The following is a 17,494-nucleotide window of genomic DNA, read 5'->3' on the forward strand; positions in this document are numbered from 1 at the left end:
CACAGTGCATGTAGCAACCTATGCAATTCAAACCTGTAGGCTGGGAAGGAGGGCTGGGTTGGCTTGGGAGTTTGAAAGCACCCCTCAACACACTCAAGGTGTAAATAGGAGGGGGGGTATGGAGTGCTTGAGGTGTGCCCCTATGCCCCAACCCCCTGTGTATGCCCCGAGCCCATGTGTGCCCCCACCCCCTGTGTATGCCCTGAGCCCCTGTGTGCCCCCACTCCCTGTGTGTGCCCCGACCCCCTGTGCATGCCCCGACCCCATGAGTGCCCCCACTCCCTGCGTGTGCCCCGAGCCCCTGCGTATGCCCCGAGCCCCTGTGTGCCCCCACTCCCGTGTGTGCCCCCACTCCCGTGTGTGCCCCCACTCCCTGTGTGCCCCCACTCCCTGTGTGTGCCCCTACCCCCTGTGCATGCCCCGAGCTCCTGTGTGTGCCCCAAGCCCCGTGTGTGCCCCCACCCCCTGTGCATTCCCCCACACCCTGTGTGCGATCCCGCCTGTCTTTTTCTCATTTGGAACTTGAGGGGGAAGACAATTTTAGCTTTGTATTATTTGAACTATATATAGGACCAAACCAAACATTCATTTCAATTGGCTTATATTTTTATCCTATTAAGACATTTTGTAACTTGAGGCACACTTGACATGAAATGATCTTGAGGTATTAGGGTACAGCTTATCTGATACAGACATCTTAAAATAAAAAAAACTCCCACATCTATTCATCTGCAGGTGCCCTCAAATATGGAAGTAAAACAGTTCTTCTTTATCATGTAGTTGATGTTCCTCCCAAGAGGTTGGCCACACCATGGCCACACTGACACCATCTACATGGCAGAATGAGCAGGGTCCTTTCCAGACATTATCACATTCCCCCTGACTAAGACTTGCTTTGAAATCAAACTTGCCCTTCAAAAGGCAGTGGAAATTTGCCACGTCACTGTCTAGTCTGTGAAAGTAAATTGAACCAGACATGGTCCACATGCTTTGCTTTAAAGGGTTCCTTTCTAGGGGTGGGGCGGCTGAACACCCTTTTTGGGGAGGGGTGATCGATTGAAAGCGGCAAGGTACATGTAAATGTATTGCAGGCTTCAGGTTTCTGTAACACCGACAATTAAGGTGACTTTGAAAAGATAATGAAAACGTCCCATTTCTTTCTTTTGTCTGCAAAAAAAAATTAAATATATTTTCTTGGCAACTGCACATAATGTGAATTCCGAAAAGGAATCCAATGTGAATGTGTATATTGTACCTACAAGTAAACTCTTGAAAAAAACAATAGAATTTTAAAATAGTAAAAAAGTAAATTGAACGCCTTCCAGCTGTGTTTAATCTTCTAGGAGAGCATTCTGGGGGTGCATTGGGAGCACTGAAGGCAACTGATTTGTTGTTTTTATGCAATTCAAGAATATAAGTGGGGGGACCCGAGGGGGGGGGGGGACTTATGCTGGGGGGGGGGGGGGGGGCAGAGGGCACGTGTCCCCGACCCCTTCATGCCTTTTTTAAGGATATAATCCTATTCATTTATTTGATTATAAGGGCTTACAAAATTCTTGTGAAGCATCACTTTAGCATAATAAATACTTGATAGTGAGATCCCACTCCTGCAATATTACCATGATAAAACGCTAATGGTCAAGGGGTCATGTGTGTCCACTGATTAGTATCCACTTGACACACACAGATTGTGACCACAGAGATACTTTTTATCAAAAATCATCACCAAATTCAACTTTTTTTTAGAAATTCTCAAAACAGACAAATAAGGGCATATCACTTTAATGACGAACTAGAGATATCATCTTCCGACTTTGACAACGTTTTGAGACAAAGAATCTGCGTTGCTTGTGCATTTTCCAGGTGTGGAGAAAATCTAATAATAATTTGCACAAAAATCCTTTACACCAACAGAGGGCGCCATGCCAAGATAATAGGCAGTCAGAATTTGCACACAGACCCAGGGAAGCCAATAGTGCATAGCTGCATGTACATCATATGGCCAACAACTTGACCCCTACTGACCCCACTCATACCTCGCATACCAACGAGGGCCGCCTGTTACCCATTGTACCAGGGTAGCAATTTTTTCTCCCTCGTCCTTTTTCAAATATTGGTGTTTAGTTGATAATGAACGCGGTGAGATATTAACCCTAACCGCCCTGAATCCTCCAAAATCCTTTTTGCAAATTGGAGGAATTTGCAGGATTGAGGTTACATGGCAAAAGTGCGTTGCTGATTTCGGAGTACGCACTGTGTCAAGGTCTTGGGCCGGACCTTGTGTTGTTTATGCTCAGCCGTGCATAAATTTAGTCCTTGATTATACTTGACATCCTCCGCACTGCTCCAGGATGTCACTGCCTCTGCCTCAGCCTATTGACAGTCATAGCCGGAGGATTTTGCAGGATTCAGGCAGTGGTCATCCCTCCATGGACCATATTCAAGAAATAACGGAGGAATTTGCAGGATTGAGGCTATATGCTATTTTTCCATGAGGCCAACTGGAGGATTTTGCAGGATTGAGGCTACATCCTAGCAAAAAGGCCTAGGGAGTTAGGGTTAAGGTATTAATTCAGCCACTGCGCCCGTTTTATGGCACCTGATCCATGCCTGCATTGTCAACGATTGTGGTACATTTCTGACATTTTTGAGGTTAATAATTAACCTGTTGGATTGTGGTAATGCATGCATTGTAATATAATGGATTGAATTTAAGCTCGTTTTACACCTCATACAATTCCTGTTAAAGGAAGAGAGGACCTAGAAAAAATAGAAGAAAAAGCAGTCCAGTGGACAGATATCCCCCCACCCCCTCCCCCCCCCCCCCCCCCAAAAAAATCTGGAAATTGTTTTCTTTAAAGGGAAGATACAACATTTGCAAACATCAAAAAACGAAATGATCAAATTATCACGAAATACCTTACTGAATTGTTAGGGACTGACATTCTAAAGCATCCTTCAAAATCGTGGAACCTGGTGTGCTGACATTTTCAAGAAAAACTGTGTTTTTCCAACGCTGGTCGGCCGACCAACGTTGGAGAAAACTGGCCTTTTTCAACAACTGTTCCTAATCTTTCGTATTTAGTTATTCTGACTTTTCTTTGCAGTTGATTACACACCTGTGAAGGGATACAAGCCTGCTAGACTGATTCTCTGACCTTACAATTCCTCAAAGTGTATTAATTGCTCCGTTTCATCTTAAGTGGGGTCAGGGAACCAGACTACAAGAACATGATAGGTTTTCTTGGTTTTTCCAGCATCTACAAGCCCAAAACGTGAAATAAGTAAGTTTAACAATATTTTCTATTACATACTAATCCTCCAAATCCATTTATTTCTACAAATTGCAGCAAAAGCAAATGTTGTACATTCCCTTTAAGAATGACAACTAAAATGTTACCCCCAAAATCGCAATGGTCCCTCAGCAATACAATTGGCTATATCACACAGCACACTATAATAAATTCTCTTCACAAACCAACCGAAGGTGTAACAGGCTATAGGCATGATAGGGCATTTTTTTTAAGGTGGGGGGGGGGGGTCCTTTCATAATTGAAAATCTTCAGTCCATGTATGTGAGGTGCGTGCGGAGGACAATTATTATTGAATTATTCCCTTTAGGAAGCAACGTTTTTATTTAAGAAAAATAGAACGGGTAGTCAGCTGAGCACATACCATTTACAGAAAAGTTGTACAACATTTTCCACTTTTGAATGATTACCTGAGCATGTTCTATTCTATTGCACATACTGAAGTTCAAAGAAAACATCAAAACTTGACATAAGGAACTGGTCTAGACCAAAATTGTAGCTAAGCATATGGTTAAAGAGGTTGTGGAATGCTCAAAGACATTTCCGTTATTTTTCGGGTATATGTAGCCTAAGGTATGATGAAATAAAAACGACTATTGTGTCTGTCATGAAATGAGTACAAAAGGTACTTTTGAGAGCTGTTTTTCAGGTCCTGTTTCGACCCGAACGTGTAATTTGTGTAAAAGTCGTCGTTGAGGGCAGCAAACAAAACATAGTAAATCGTGATGTAATAAACAGGACTCGTTTATACTACGCTGCATCGGGAGTCCTGTTTATTACGTCACGATTTACTATGTTTTGTTTGCTGCCCTCAACGACGACTTTTACACAAATTGTACGTTCGGGTCGAAACAGGACCTGAAAAACAGCTCTCAAAAGTACCTTTTGTACTCATTTCATGACAGACACAATAGTCGTTTTTATTTCATCACACCTTAGGCTACATATACCCGAAAAATGACGGAAATGTCTTCGAGCATTCCACAACCTCTTTAAAAGGATGGTTGCAGCATCTCAGTAACTGTGAATTTTAACAAATCAATAAGTGACCAATTTGGAATTGTCTGTGTCTCCTAAAAATGCTGACAGAAAAAAAAGAGCTTTATGGTATTACATGTAAATGCATGTAGCTTGATAGTTGCTAATGTGAACTTGCTTTGAACAGTGAACATGCACATTGCTTGCCACAGCATTCAGCTTTTGAAAGTTTCAAACTTTCTGCTGAAGAAGTATCTGCCCTATCGATTCTATGGCACACGATTAGTAAATACTGACAAAGAATTGAGATCTTACACAAGCACATACATGTACTGTACATGTATTGTACAAGTGTGCGCACCAAAATAATGGCGTTTGAGGTTGAGGGGAGGGGGGCAGAGAAGGTATGAGTTAGGTGGAGCGGGGGCTTTAAACGGGAAGAAGGTCAGGTATTTTGGGTCAACAACTCCCTGATATCTAGACAAGGGCGTCAACTTGGGCGGTAATGGGTTGTAATATGGCTTCCTTCCCACGGCGGGAGGCGCCAGCGACTAGTGTCTGTGCGCCGCCCGGCGCGGCTGGCCAGACAGAGGGGCCTTGCAGTCACCGACTCCTCGTCCACGCTGTAATTAAAAGCTATTAAACGCTGGCATTAACAAACTTGGGAGCCCGCTAGACATCTAGAGGAGGGCAGGATGTCTTGCACGCGATGTTTGCGTGTGATAACTGCTTATAACCTTCACCTATGCTTTCATTTTTTTCCTGTTTTTTAATTCAATCTCTGACTTTGGCTGATGACTTCCTGAGTATTGACAAAAAACTGAAATATAATGACATACTTGTTTTTTATCCACACAAGGCTCACATCAATCCCATCGTATATCAAATGAAATAATCAAGACAGTTCACTTATTAATTTTTTGTTGCTAAATAACTCTCGGACATCTTCAGAAAGTATAATTTCAGGATTGAAGGAATTTCCTCGTAATCAAGACAGTTTACTGATTAATTTTTTGTTGCTAAATAACTCTCGGACATCTTCGGAAAGTATAATTTCAGGACAGCATCACAAAAGCCATCTCCATAGTCAGATATATATGTATTAAAAAAAAAAAAATCCTGACATTTTCTGTTCCGAAAATGTTTCAAAAAGCAGAAGGAAATTGGAAACAAAGATGGTCCTGTACTGTGCATCACACAATCTTGCAACTCATCCATTACAGAAAGTTACTTCCGCTATTTGGAGGGTCCTAGAAGCATAAAAGAATATACCTTTTAACATATAACTCTGAAATAGTCTGTCATTTTACTTCTACCACCATTATTATATACAACCAGATTTCCAAGGATCACAAGCAAGCCCTGTTCATGAAAATATGCAACATCATGTAGAATATAACATGTGTTTAGAACCTGTCTATTTTGATGCTTTTGAAATTTGGCAATGCTTCAAAATAAATCACACAGTTAAAAGTTGTGCCTATGAAGATCACGGACAAGTGGACTTTTTCCCCTTGCTTCTTCAGTACATATCTGTCAGGACAACGGACATCTTAATGAAGGGTTGGCCAGACTTAATGAAGGGTTGTGAATCAGCTTCCTGAATTGCCCAATCCAGGGATGAGCTATGCCTCTAATTCCTAAAGTCATCCATTTCAAATCCAACTTCAGAGCACAGAACAAGATTTAAGTATTTCCTCTAGCAACAAAGGGATGTACTCCAGGCCTGGTGGGCATCAAGTAGGCCTAATGGATTCGATTCGAGAAAAAAAAAAACCTGCAATACTCTAAAAGCCAATAAAAGACTTCCAATTAAAATGCAGTTGGTTGAATTATGCATGAGGGCAATTCCACGGTTACTCACGTTACATTTTGGATGTATTTTTGAGTTTCCTTGGGCTGTAATTACCTTACTGAAAAGGTTTAATAACTGTTATCCCCATGGTAGATAGAGTAGACCTAGACCTACCTAAGCACCAAAGATGACATCCAGAAAAACGTGTCATGTATGATAAACAAGATGCACAATATCGGTTACTCACGTTACATTTTCGTAACGCGAGTAACCGATTTTGTGCGTCTTGTTTATCATACATAACACATTTTTCTACCATGGGGATAACAGTTATTAAACTTTTCAGTAAGGTTCTTACAGCCCAAGGAAACTCAAAAATACATCAAAAATGTAACGTGAGTAACCGTGGAATTGCCCATGAGATGTCTTACAGTTTGCAAAGTACAGTGTTGCTGTTATTTTGTGCAAAAATACTCGTGTTTGAGGAACCGCGCTTCCTTTAAAAAAACCTTCGTTTTTTTCTCATGACATAAAGATCTTCAAGTTCACTTTATGACAATTATCACAAGCTACTTCGTGTTCCCACACTTGGCACAGCTTCAAAAATCTGCATAAATGAAGATATTCCCCCTTTTTTTCCCTTTTTTTTTTGAGCCGTGCCTCCGTAATGAAAAAACCAAATCTACAGGCTTGGCGGCAACAACCAACTAATTGTAAACCGGGGTGAGGATATGACCAATTCACGAAGGAATTGAAATCACTGACAAAATGATCACTTTTTTTTGGGGGGGGGGGGGGTGTCAACAAAGCCCTCGGAAAAAAAACATCTGTAAAGTGGGGAATCTTAACAAGGAAAGAATTGTAACATGCTCTGTGTATGCCAGTCGGTGGTTCTTTCAATCCGCGAGTTTAAGTTTGAATATTCTATTTATTTCTTTTGGGGACAGTTTTGCAGATGGTTATAAGATATGTAGGTCACATGTTTGACTGGCTGATTTCCAATCAAGGTAGGAAAAAAGAACGAACACCAGAAAAAACAGTCAACACCAGTATTAATATGACTCACAGTCACGCACATTTAAATACATTACAGACACGAAAATGCCAGACCATAAAGTCTGGATAAACAATGTGTTAGCATGAAAATCTTGGACTTGGATGTGTTTACATTGCATGTATACTAGGTGTGTGCTATTAAAAGATATATCCCCCTGCATGGTACTGTATACATAGAAAATTATAAATGTATCGCACATGAGTTAATAGCATCTCTGTACACTGGAGATTTGGTTAAAAAAATCAACAACATCTGATAACGAACGGGTAACAAAGTTGCTCTTTGCTGCATTCATGGTTGCGTTTATCACAGCCAGCGTCTGGTGCATATTTTAACATAATCTACTCATTATTATGCGCTGGTCAGATGGTTACACATGTACAGCATGTACAACTATGCACGATGTATGGATATCAAATGGTACAAGGTACGGTACACGTACATGTATGTAATCTAATACATCCATACGATGCAGTTGCTTTTTCGATGTGGCACAATGCACGCGCATCAAACTAGATATAAATTACAAATTATAGGCATTGCATTTATGATAATGAAAATTAATTACCAGGTCTGCATAGAATTACAATGTATATAGATGGTAACCATAAGGGGTATGGCCTCTGTTGCTTTGGTTTTGTCCTTGGCGCACTCTTCCCCCCCCCCCCCCCCCCTTCTATAATAGATGTATGGAAGTGAACTGTGCTCTTTCCAAAAGGACAAATGACCTTGCTACTTCAAATGATACAAATTAACGGAGGACAAAAATGGAGTGTAGTGACATGATAAACATGCTTCCATACCAGTGACGGATCCAGTATTTACAGAAAGGTGGGGGGGGTGCCCAAAATGGAAGCAAAAACCCGAACATACTCAAGCGAGGCATATACAAAATGTATGGGTGAAAATTTTTGCCTTGAAATCTTGAAGTGATTAAATAACCAGTTTACAGCAGAAGAAACAGGGAAAAATGACAAGACATAAAATGAGGGGGGGGGGGGGGCGCCAGCTGCGTCCCCCTCTAGATCTGCTACTATATGAGCCTTCATACTGATGCATTCAAATTTTAATAATTGAACATTTATGTCCCATTCTAACTTTCAAGTTGAGCAACCCGAAAACTATATTGCATGTTCTTTTTTTTTTATTTACATCACAGACAGCTTTTAAAACAATGCTTTTTTTGGCCTGAATTTCATTTAGTATAATGCTTGTATTAACAAAAAATTATCGGGAGCATTTGCTCTTCAACCCAGGAGTTCTCAACTTTGAGATGGATGAACAGTAAACTAATACTCAAGGTAAGGCCCAAAAAAAAAAATAGTCGGTCTCTATGCCAAGCGCGTCAATCTTTTTTTTTTCAAAAATGTTCCGCGGTAACTCCAAAGAGCACCAAGGAATGGGAAATTGCACCAAGGCAAATGATTGAGGGCACTAAGGCAAATTATGCAGGACACCAATGTACATGAGGACACCCAAAAAAAGCAAAATAGTACCCCACCTTGTCTGTACAATCCAAGCTTGAAAAAAAAAAATGAGGACACCCAAAAAAAGCAAAATAGTACCCCACCTTGTCTGTACAATCCAAGCTTGAAAAAAAAAAAAAAGCCAAAAAAAAAAAGCCGCGTCGCCGCATCAATTCCAGAACTTTGGTCTGACCAGAGACCGAGTATTTTCTTTTTTTTGGGCCTAATACCACAAATATAATATTTTCTATCTTGCAATGTAAACATTATTTTAAACGTGTTATACACCTGTTGGATAGAGAATGACATGTATAAATTTATACTTTTTTAAAAAATCAACCACTGTATATAGATTTTGTTGCGCATTCCTTTCAATGTGTACCCAAAAAAAATACAAAAGCAGAATTATGCCAAGCATGGATTGCCATGTGGAATGTTGTTTTATTGATGCCCTAGGTTTATAAAATGATCTCGACTCAAGGCCTATCATGCCTGGAATTGAAGGCTATCTCGGACACAATAGCATTGGAATGTCAGTCCTGTCTACACTAAAGTAAAGCACCTTTTTTTTTTAGTAATTCACAATAGCAATCCGTGGTGTGCCTTAATCTTTTGAAATATATGCTTGCTGTGGCTACGTTATTTTTCGGGGTGGGGAAAATAAGGCGCAAAAATATAGTACTTACTGCCTGCAGGCCGGTCTGTTTCGACCATGGTTGCTGCGCGAGAGAGCACATCCAATGGAGTTTCCATACCGCGGGAATTTGTTGGCAACACACGACAACGATGACGAGGGTAAATCGATCAGATCTCCCGGCAGCTCGAACGTACGTACGTTGGTTACCTATTGGGAAAAATCCGCAGCAACGCAAGGTGTCATTCACTGCCGCATTTCACCACCGAAAAACAACCGTTCATCTGCCCTAAAAAGCCGGGGAAATGCGAGCGATTGATAAAGGGGTCGATTCCGATGACGTTTCCTCCCTGGCCGGTGTCCGATCGCCGTTTTTTGCCTGGGTCTGCACAGGAGAAATTCGGTAGTTATTGCGGCTCCCGTGGTGAGGTTCGATCGCCTCATGCGCCGATCAAACAAGTTGCAATGAATGGAAAAAATGTTAGGAATGAAGGTATGCACCTCAGGTGGAACGTTCTATTCCGCGCAGGGATGCTCGGTATAAACGACTTTGAGAGATTATCAATTAGCCGGTAATCGTGACAATTTTGGGAATATCATGCAAAGTGAAATCGATTACCAGATATAAATCGATCGATTTGATTTAACTTAAGTAGATTTTTTTTGGTAAGTGTGATGAAGTTGTCCGCTGTTGACGGGACGTTAAAAACCTTCATCGCAAATGACGACCCATTCCAGAATGGTACAGGCTTTTAGCTGTTATAAAAAGAGCGAAGGGTAAATCACAAGGGCCTCCCGAAAGAAAAAAATTCCAATGCTGAACTTTTGTATTGACCCAATGAGCGCAGAATGTGCGTTGCACCTGCCCTAATCTGTTCTTATTCCTCCATGAATCTACTATCCGCCCTGCTACTGCTGATATACACGATGCCTTTGTTGGGCAAAATGCTCGATATTAAGGTGTGCATTTCTTTAATATTAATCACTTACGCAAGCAAAGCATTTGCGTCATGACTTTTTGTCAAAATATAAAAGCATTCGGTGTCTTTTGCATGCACGTCTATGACATAGTTTATGAGGGTAATAAGCACTACCTTTTGGGTGGACACATATTTACTCAATCCTAAACAAAAATTGCAAATATATTTATAAAACTTTTGCATTTTCCATGTATGGTTCTTTTTGTTGTTGAAATACCGTTCGTTTTCCTTTTTATTTAATTTTAAAAATTCCCCGTGCGCCGAACCTATTCAAGAGCATGGTGATGGTTGTGAAGGAAACGCAAAGCCTTGTGGGTAACCAATTTCTGCGATCGATTTTTTTTACCATTAATGGATTACCATATAGTCTTATTTAAAAAAAAAATCATGTTTTCGGATACGGTGTAAGTCACGACTCGACAAGAATACATAGGGCCTAATAGCCCCGCTCTACACTACATGATTTCTCGATCTCCCACTCTGACCCGATAATGAAAAACAAGCCTTGAACACAATGAACGAACAAACGAATTTTCACATTTCCACTTTATTCAGACAAAGTTGCGAATCTACACCAAACAAGGACGTACAATCAGTTCACATGGACTACAACTTTGGGTCCATTTTTGTGAATCTATACTATACGAATGGTATGGTAAATATTAGCTAAAACCTGACCCTGAATAATAAAAAATGAAAAGGAAAAAGGAAACCCAAATGGCGCCCCCTATTTTTGTTAAGGAAGTTCTGCGTGCAGCGCTTTCCAGATCTGTGAAAGCCCAATTAATAAAGTTAACTTTCTTTTAGGAAAAGAATCATTCAAATCACTAATGTACTTTTCCAGTTATGGAATTTTGAACACAAACACAGTTTTACACGTTTGACCACGGATCACATTTTAAGGTACGTGATATTTCAGTAAAATGAAATCATGTCGTATCATGAAAACGATGTCAGAATAATCCCATAAGTCTCCGGGGTAGCCAAGTAGAAGCCCGGGCAAGACTATAAAATAAGCAGAGGGTGTTTAAATAAAGGTTATGATAAGTGCCAGTTATCATGGTTATGGAGAGTGTTCTGATGTGTTTTATTCATATTTGAATTATCTTCGTTTTGCTGAAATATCACTTACTTTTTTGTGATCCGTGGACAAACTTATAAAACTCTGTTTGTGTTTAAAAGTCCGTAACTGAGAAAAATACATGAGCGATGTAAGTGATTCTTTTACTAAAAGAAAGCTTCTTACTTGAGCTTTCACATCCTAGATCTTGAACGCGCTACATGTAATAGGCCCTACTTCCTCAAAAAAAATACGGACGACATTTGGGGTTCTTTTTTACTCGCTCTGTATTTCTTCCGAAATGAGGGCGCTCTTGGTTGCAGACCAGTAAATAGACTGCAATAGACCTCAGTGACAATTAGGCGCACTTCCCAATATTATTTTTACAAAAAATACTCACAACTCTCCAAGGTGTTTGAGACATCAAGCAAATTAAAGCTTATTTCATCGTCTTTCGTTTCTTGTTCAATTTTTGGTGAGTTAAGCAACGAATTTTGGGAGAAACTTCCATCCAAAGATGATCACCCCTAAAAGTATAGTCCTGAAGCCCATCGCCATTTTGAAAAAGGATGCCTACGCTCCCTTGCAAAATAGAGCCATTTTAGGTCCTAATTTCACCCAAATTTCACAGAAATACGAGCTCGCAGTCCTCTGCACGGCTTCCACTTTTTTTTTTAAACAAATCCTCAAGTTCACGGCCCTCAAAATGCTCTAATACCGGAAAATTTAAATAGTGATTTGGCCGGCGCAGGCAATTTCGGGCCAATTGACCGGTCTGCACCCGTCAATAACTACAGCTTGAAGCTGTTCGCTCGAGTTCGTGAAATTCCATTCGTGATTCTATACAGATCTATATCTCAGCACTGCACTGGTAGTCTCAGGTCAATACTGTATTTGATTCCCCTGTTTCATGTATATTTTGCAACCAGTCCCGTGACAAACCTATACGCGGTAATTGCCGCGGGGTGGAGGTCTCTATCAACAAGGTAAGTCAAATTCAGTCTTGGCAATATAGGCAGCGCTACCCAGGAAGTTCCGAGCATAGGCCCTACCCCCACGCGCATGCATTAGCTTGAATACAGCGCACTTGAGGTATGCTCTGAATTTCCTGGGTAGCGCTGCCAATATTGCCAAAGACTAAATTCGATTAGCGATCTCCTTGTCACGGACCGGCTGTAAGGGGAATAACATCCAAATCCAGTCTTGGACCGAGACCAGTAGGGGGCCTACATGGGGGGCCACACGGGGGCCACATCCTCCCCTCCTCCCCCCTCCCCCGCCTCACCGGGCTTTTATCAAGAGAAGTAAAGACGACCGTTCGACCCCCACCCCCACCCCCACCCCAAAAAAAACCCACATGCTTTACGACGTTTAATATTAAAGACAAATTAACACGCGGAGAACACGGTTCGGCTTTGCTGTCGAATCTATTTACATTCTAGAATCTTCTCCACAAAAGACTGAATTTTAATGATGTCCATAATTGCGACTTTCCCCCATTGCTGCTGTTTTGTTATTTGTCGTGTACTCGAATCCACGATCACTGGTGTAGACGTAGTTTACCGCTTGATGACCGAGCTGCGCTTGTCGGGAGGGGGGGGGGGCGGAGAAGTCGGCCGGGTTCGAATCGAATGAAACAGCAGCTGGCACGGAACCACTATCAATGAATTCCATGCAGTACTGACCATGGATACGATATGTTATTACCATTCAGTTTGAGGCAGTCCTTAAAGGGAATATACAACATTTGCAAACATCGAAAAATAAAACTACCAAGTTTTTACGAAATACCTTACTAGGATGTTGGTAAATGACAGTCTCAAGCATCTTGTAAAATTATGGCACCTGGTGTGAAGTCATTTTCAAGAAAATGGTATTTTTGTATACATTTCCAACAGTGGTCGGCCGACCAGCGTTGGAAAAACCTAACTTTTTTTCAACTACTGCTCCAAATTTACCTTTTTTTTCAGTCCAAATTTTGTTTGCTATTGGTTATATGTTCATGAACGGGTGCAGGCCAGCTAGACTGGTTCCCTTGCCTTACAATATTCCATCATCTATAAATTGATCCATTTTATCTTTTGTGGAGTCAGGGAACCAGACTACTGGAACATTTTTGTTTTTTTTCTTGGTTTTTCCAACCTTTTCGAACACAAAACTTCAAAAATGTCAGTGTAACAACATTTGATCTATTATACTAACCCCTCAAATTAATAGTTCATTTCTGAAAATTACAGCAAAAGCCAATGATGTACATTTCCTTTAATCTTCATTCTCTCTTTTCTCACCTGCTGTGGCATGGTATGGGACCAAACTTTATGTCTAGAAAAATAATTATCTCATTCATTAATTGACAGTAAAGTGACGAGAATGACAGGGTCATTACGGAAACGGTGGTTGAAGCAATCTACCACTCAGTTAGCGGAAAGTACAGTCCAAGTGAAGCAGGCGGGAAACGGCTTCAATGTTAAGTTCAATACTTGGCCAGAATCGGCTTCAGACTTGCAGGGCTGAAACTTCCTTGAACATGACGTTCAGAAAATATGTTTCACTATTTCGGAAAGGAGACATTTTGAAGATTTTTTTTGCTGGGAGGGGTGGATGGGGTTGTGTGGGGAGAACCTCCCAAACGACCGAGTCAAGTCAATAATGGACGGTTTAAAAAGCAGCGTAACTAGCTACGGGCGCACGGGCGCTCATACCGTACCACTCCTCTCCCCATCGGAGGTCCGTGCCCCCGGGTGCCTCTTCCCCCCCCCCCCCCCCCCATTTGAAATCTTGAATTGCACATCCACGTACAAAATATAGTTGCCCTCAGTGCCCCCTTGAAAAATTGGTGCACCCCATGTGGTGCCCACCAGCAGCTTAACTCCTAGTTACGCCGCTGATGCATCCCAATTATATTTAGAGTTTCAGCCCGAAACTAGCTATTTTCCTATAGAGACACTGACAAGTTAGTCACTTTTGAATGAGACAACGAAAAAATCTTTACAAAATTCGAATTATTTTCCCAATAATTGGGCTCTCAGCTTTAATACAGGGCGGGCTAATTTTTCGTTCGTACCCCCCGCCCTGTTTGCAGGGCGGGGGTACTCAGTCGAAGGTTCGTTATTTTGTGCGCAAAATGAAAATTCCTTTTTCAGAGGGTTGCAGGCGCCCAAAATCGATCGGAGTAAAGCTTTTTTTTTTTGTTACAAAAAATAGGTACACATTCCCTAAATTCGTTGGGGAGAAAAATCCATTTTTGGGGGGAAGAGCACTTTTGAGTTGGCAAATCCCACAGACATTACAGTTCAGTCGTTTTCCTAGTTCCAGATAGCAAACGTCATTCAGACTGCTTTCGGCTCAACTGATCCACGAATTAAAGGGAAGATACAACATTTGCAAACATCACAAAACGAAATGATCAGATTATCATGAAATACCTTACTGGATTGACAGTCTAAAGCATCCTGTTAAATCGTGGCTCCTGGTGTGCTATCATTCTCAAGAAAAATTGTATTTTTCCAACGCTGGTCGGCCGACCAGCGTTGGAAAAAACTGGCTTTTTTCAAAACCTGCTTCTAATTTTTCATAATTAGTTATTCATTGTTTTCTTTGCAATTGATTGCACACCTGTGAAGGGGTACAAGCCTGCTAGACTGATTCTCTGACTTTACAATTCCCAAAAGTCTATAAATTGCTCCGTTTCATCTTAAGTGGGGTTCGGGGAACCAGACTACAAGAACATGATTGTTTTTTTTTGGTTTTTCCAGCAACTACAAGCCCAAAACGTGAAACAAGTCATTTTAACAATATTTGCTATAACATACTAAGGCCCCAAAAAAGAAGTCTCCGGTTTCTGGTATATGCGCGCGCGTCGCCGTAGCCATGCGCGTCGGCAAAATGAAAAAGTTTTTTTTTTCAATGAAAGATGATGTCTCAAAACCGCCAAACTCACTGGTTTGACTGGAATCCTGCTGCTGCACAATTTCAACGTGTTTTAATATGTGTTTATGATAGAGAATAAGCTTTATGTGGCCTCTCTGGACTCCCATATATTTGCACTAAGTTTAGTCGGGCACCGTTTGCAGTCATCAGCTGACATTTGGAGCAAAAAAAAACAAAAAAAAAAAAAAGCCGCCTCGCCGCACCACTTTTTGGGCAAGCTCCATACCAGAAACCGGAGCCTTTTTTTTTGCCTAATCCTCCAAACCCATTTATTTCTGAAAATTGCAGCAAAAGCAAATGTTGTACATTCCCTTTAAAGCTACATTGGTTAATTTACAAACTTTACCTTGAGTGATGGAGATACTACGAAATAATGTTCCCAATTTAAGCTCTTTTAATTTAGACTTTGCGGCGTCAAAAGTACCAATGCCACTTTTTCTAGTTCCAAATCGGTTTTTGTAATCAGTTCCGAAATCAAGCGGTCCGAGTGGTGTACCGAGGAGAAAATTTATCGTCGATTCGCGGTTCCCGTGATTTTCTACAAACCGTCCAAACATGTCAAAAGTGCGAGTCGGAAATCTGGTCAAAATTCCTTTTGTGGAGATTTGTCGAAAAAATCTTTGTGTATCAAGAAGCTTACATTTTCCTTTTCAAAATGCAATTCGTCAGAACAAAAATAGTAGTGGAGACCAATTCAAAAGAGGTAGGTTTTATTTGAAGCGATCCTGGAAAAGACACCTGTCCCAGGAAAACTATTGCCCACTTTTTAATGAAATAGCGCCCTCTGTTGTCCTGAACGTTGACAGCCGTTTTAAAACCCACTGGTATTCAAACCCTTTTCATTTCGTTAGTACCACAATGGTGTGTGCCACCAACGTACGTCAATACCTTGCATTGCTGTACGTACAATGAATGTGCTCACCGAATTGGTATGCGGATTTTACTACGACTACTATACGAGTACGACAAAACTCCGAGTTTACGTACGTGCAATGCGAAACGCATTGTAACTTGATTTGTCTATTTGGAAAATAACAAACTTTTCTCCACAATTTCAACGATGAACAACATTGAAAATGTCTAGATGTAGGGACTTTGAGAGGAAGATTTATTGTAAATAACTGTAGGCCATTCAAACTGAAACGGAAGGTTCCAACAGGCCGTCAAGCAAGGTAAGTAACTTCGCCGTAATCGTGTAAGAAAATGAACTGACCAACTCCAGTACAACACGATCACTGCACTGACGTTTTGTATCAGGTTTGTCATGGTTAAAATGGTTGGGGATGATGTTCAAGTTTAAGCAAAGTTTAGATGATTTGAGCTTTTGGTGAACTCTAACTTCCTCCTACCTTTTACATCACGTCATGCAAATTATCTTATTGAGAATTGAACAAATTTCATAAATTTTCAAATTCTCTTGAACTTGAAGTTGAAGATGAGCATATTTGCCATCTTTAAAAGCAGTCTCGCTCTCACTTCTCAGCCTTGTTGGTCTGAGTATTATTATTAAACTTGAAGTACAAATCTCCTTAGAACTACAACTACTTTCCAGATTTACTCATATTTGTAATCCTTGATATGTCTAATACTCATAATTTCATATGTTAAATATATACACAGGGTTCTCCCCAGGATTTTTTCAAACCTGTGGGGGAAGTTTTGTTGTGATTCACCAACCTGCGAAGCCATGGCGTGGGGTTCGGGGCCCGCTTAAGGGCCCCGAAAAATTTTGAACTTTAGAGGCTCTCTGGTGCATTTTAGAGCAAATCTGGGGAGTCTTTGAGGAAGATTTTCCCTTAAAATTTAGAGGAGATCATGTGATATTTTTTGTAATTAAAGAAAAAAATATATCAAAATTTTTAACTTAAAAAAAAAAATCAATATTTCAAAACCTGTGTTAAAACTTCCTGATCTAGAAAGTATGAATTATATTAACAAGCAAGTTTCAAATTAAGAAATTAAGGTGAAGAAAAATATCACTTTTGCTTCCGATTACATGCCTTTCAAAATAGCGTCGGTAAGTCGGAAAAATTATTTCGCCAATTTTTTGGGCTGCTGATTGAATCATGGAGGAATAAAAACACTTGATTGAATGGAGCATATTGAACAAGGAATCATGTAGTTTTGTGCCTGGATTATTTTCCTTTGCACCACGAAAATTATCAAGACTGACCATCAAAAGTGATTAAAACTTGCCTCACCTAATTAAAAATATATTTGAGGTAGTTGATTCCACAATATGTTTAACGTACATCATGGCCCCTGGCGCCGTCAACATTCAGT

General features: G+C 40.6%; 2 protein-coding genes across 5 annotated transcripts in view; one reads left to right on the forward strand and one right to left on the reverse strand.

The window, feature by feature from the left end:
• The window catches only part of LOC119737577 (transcription cofactor vestigial-like protein 4), a 30,823-nt gene extending 21,105 nt beyond the window's left edge, over positions 1 to 9,718 (reverse strand). The window contains exon 1 of the mRNA XM_038212032.1: positions 9,294 to 9,718. Within this exon, the coding sequence (XP_038067960.1) occupies positions 9,294 to 9,360 (67 nt within the window). The 5' untranslated portion in view covers positions 9,361 to 9,718. The remainder of the gene's footprint in view (positions 1 to 9,293) is intronic.
• A 6,335-nt stretch (positions 9,719 to 16,053) lies between these two features.
• LOC119736891 (FERM domain-containing protein 4A-like) overlaps positions 16,054 to 17,494 on the forward strand; it is a 92,276-nt gene continuing 90,835 nt past the window's right edge. For all 4 annotated transcript variants that reach the window (XM_038210908.1, XM_038210909.1, XM_038210910.1 and 1 more), the window contains exon 1: positions 16,054 to 16,383. The gene's annotated coding sequence lies outside the window, so the exon portion shown is untranslated. The remainder of the gene's footprint in view (positions 16,384 to 17,494) is intronic.

The sequence above is a fragment of the Patiria miniata genome, unplaced genomic scaffold (assembly GCF_015706575.1).
Source record: "Patiria miniata isolate m_02_andy unplaced genomic scaffold, ASM1570657v1 HiC_scaffold_3, whole genome shotgun sequence".
Classification (NCBI taxonomy): Eukaryota; Metazoa; Echinodermata; class Asteroidea; order Valvatida; family Asterinidae; genus Patiria; species Patiria miniata.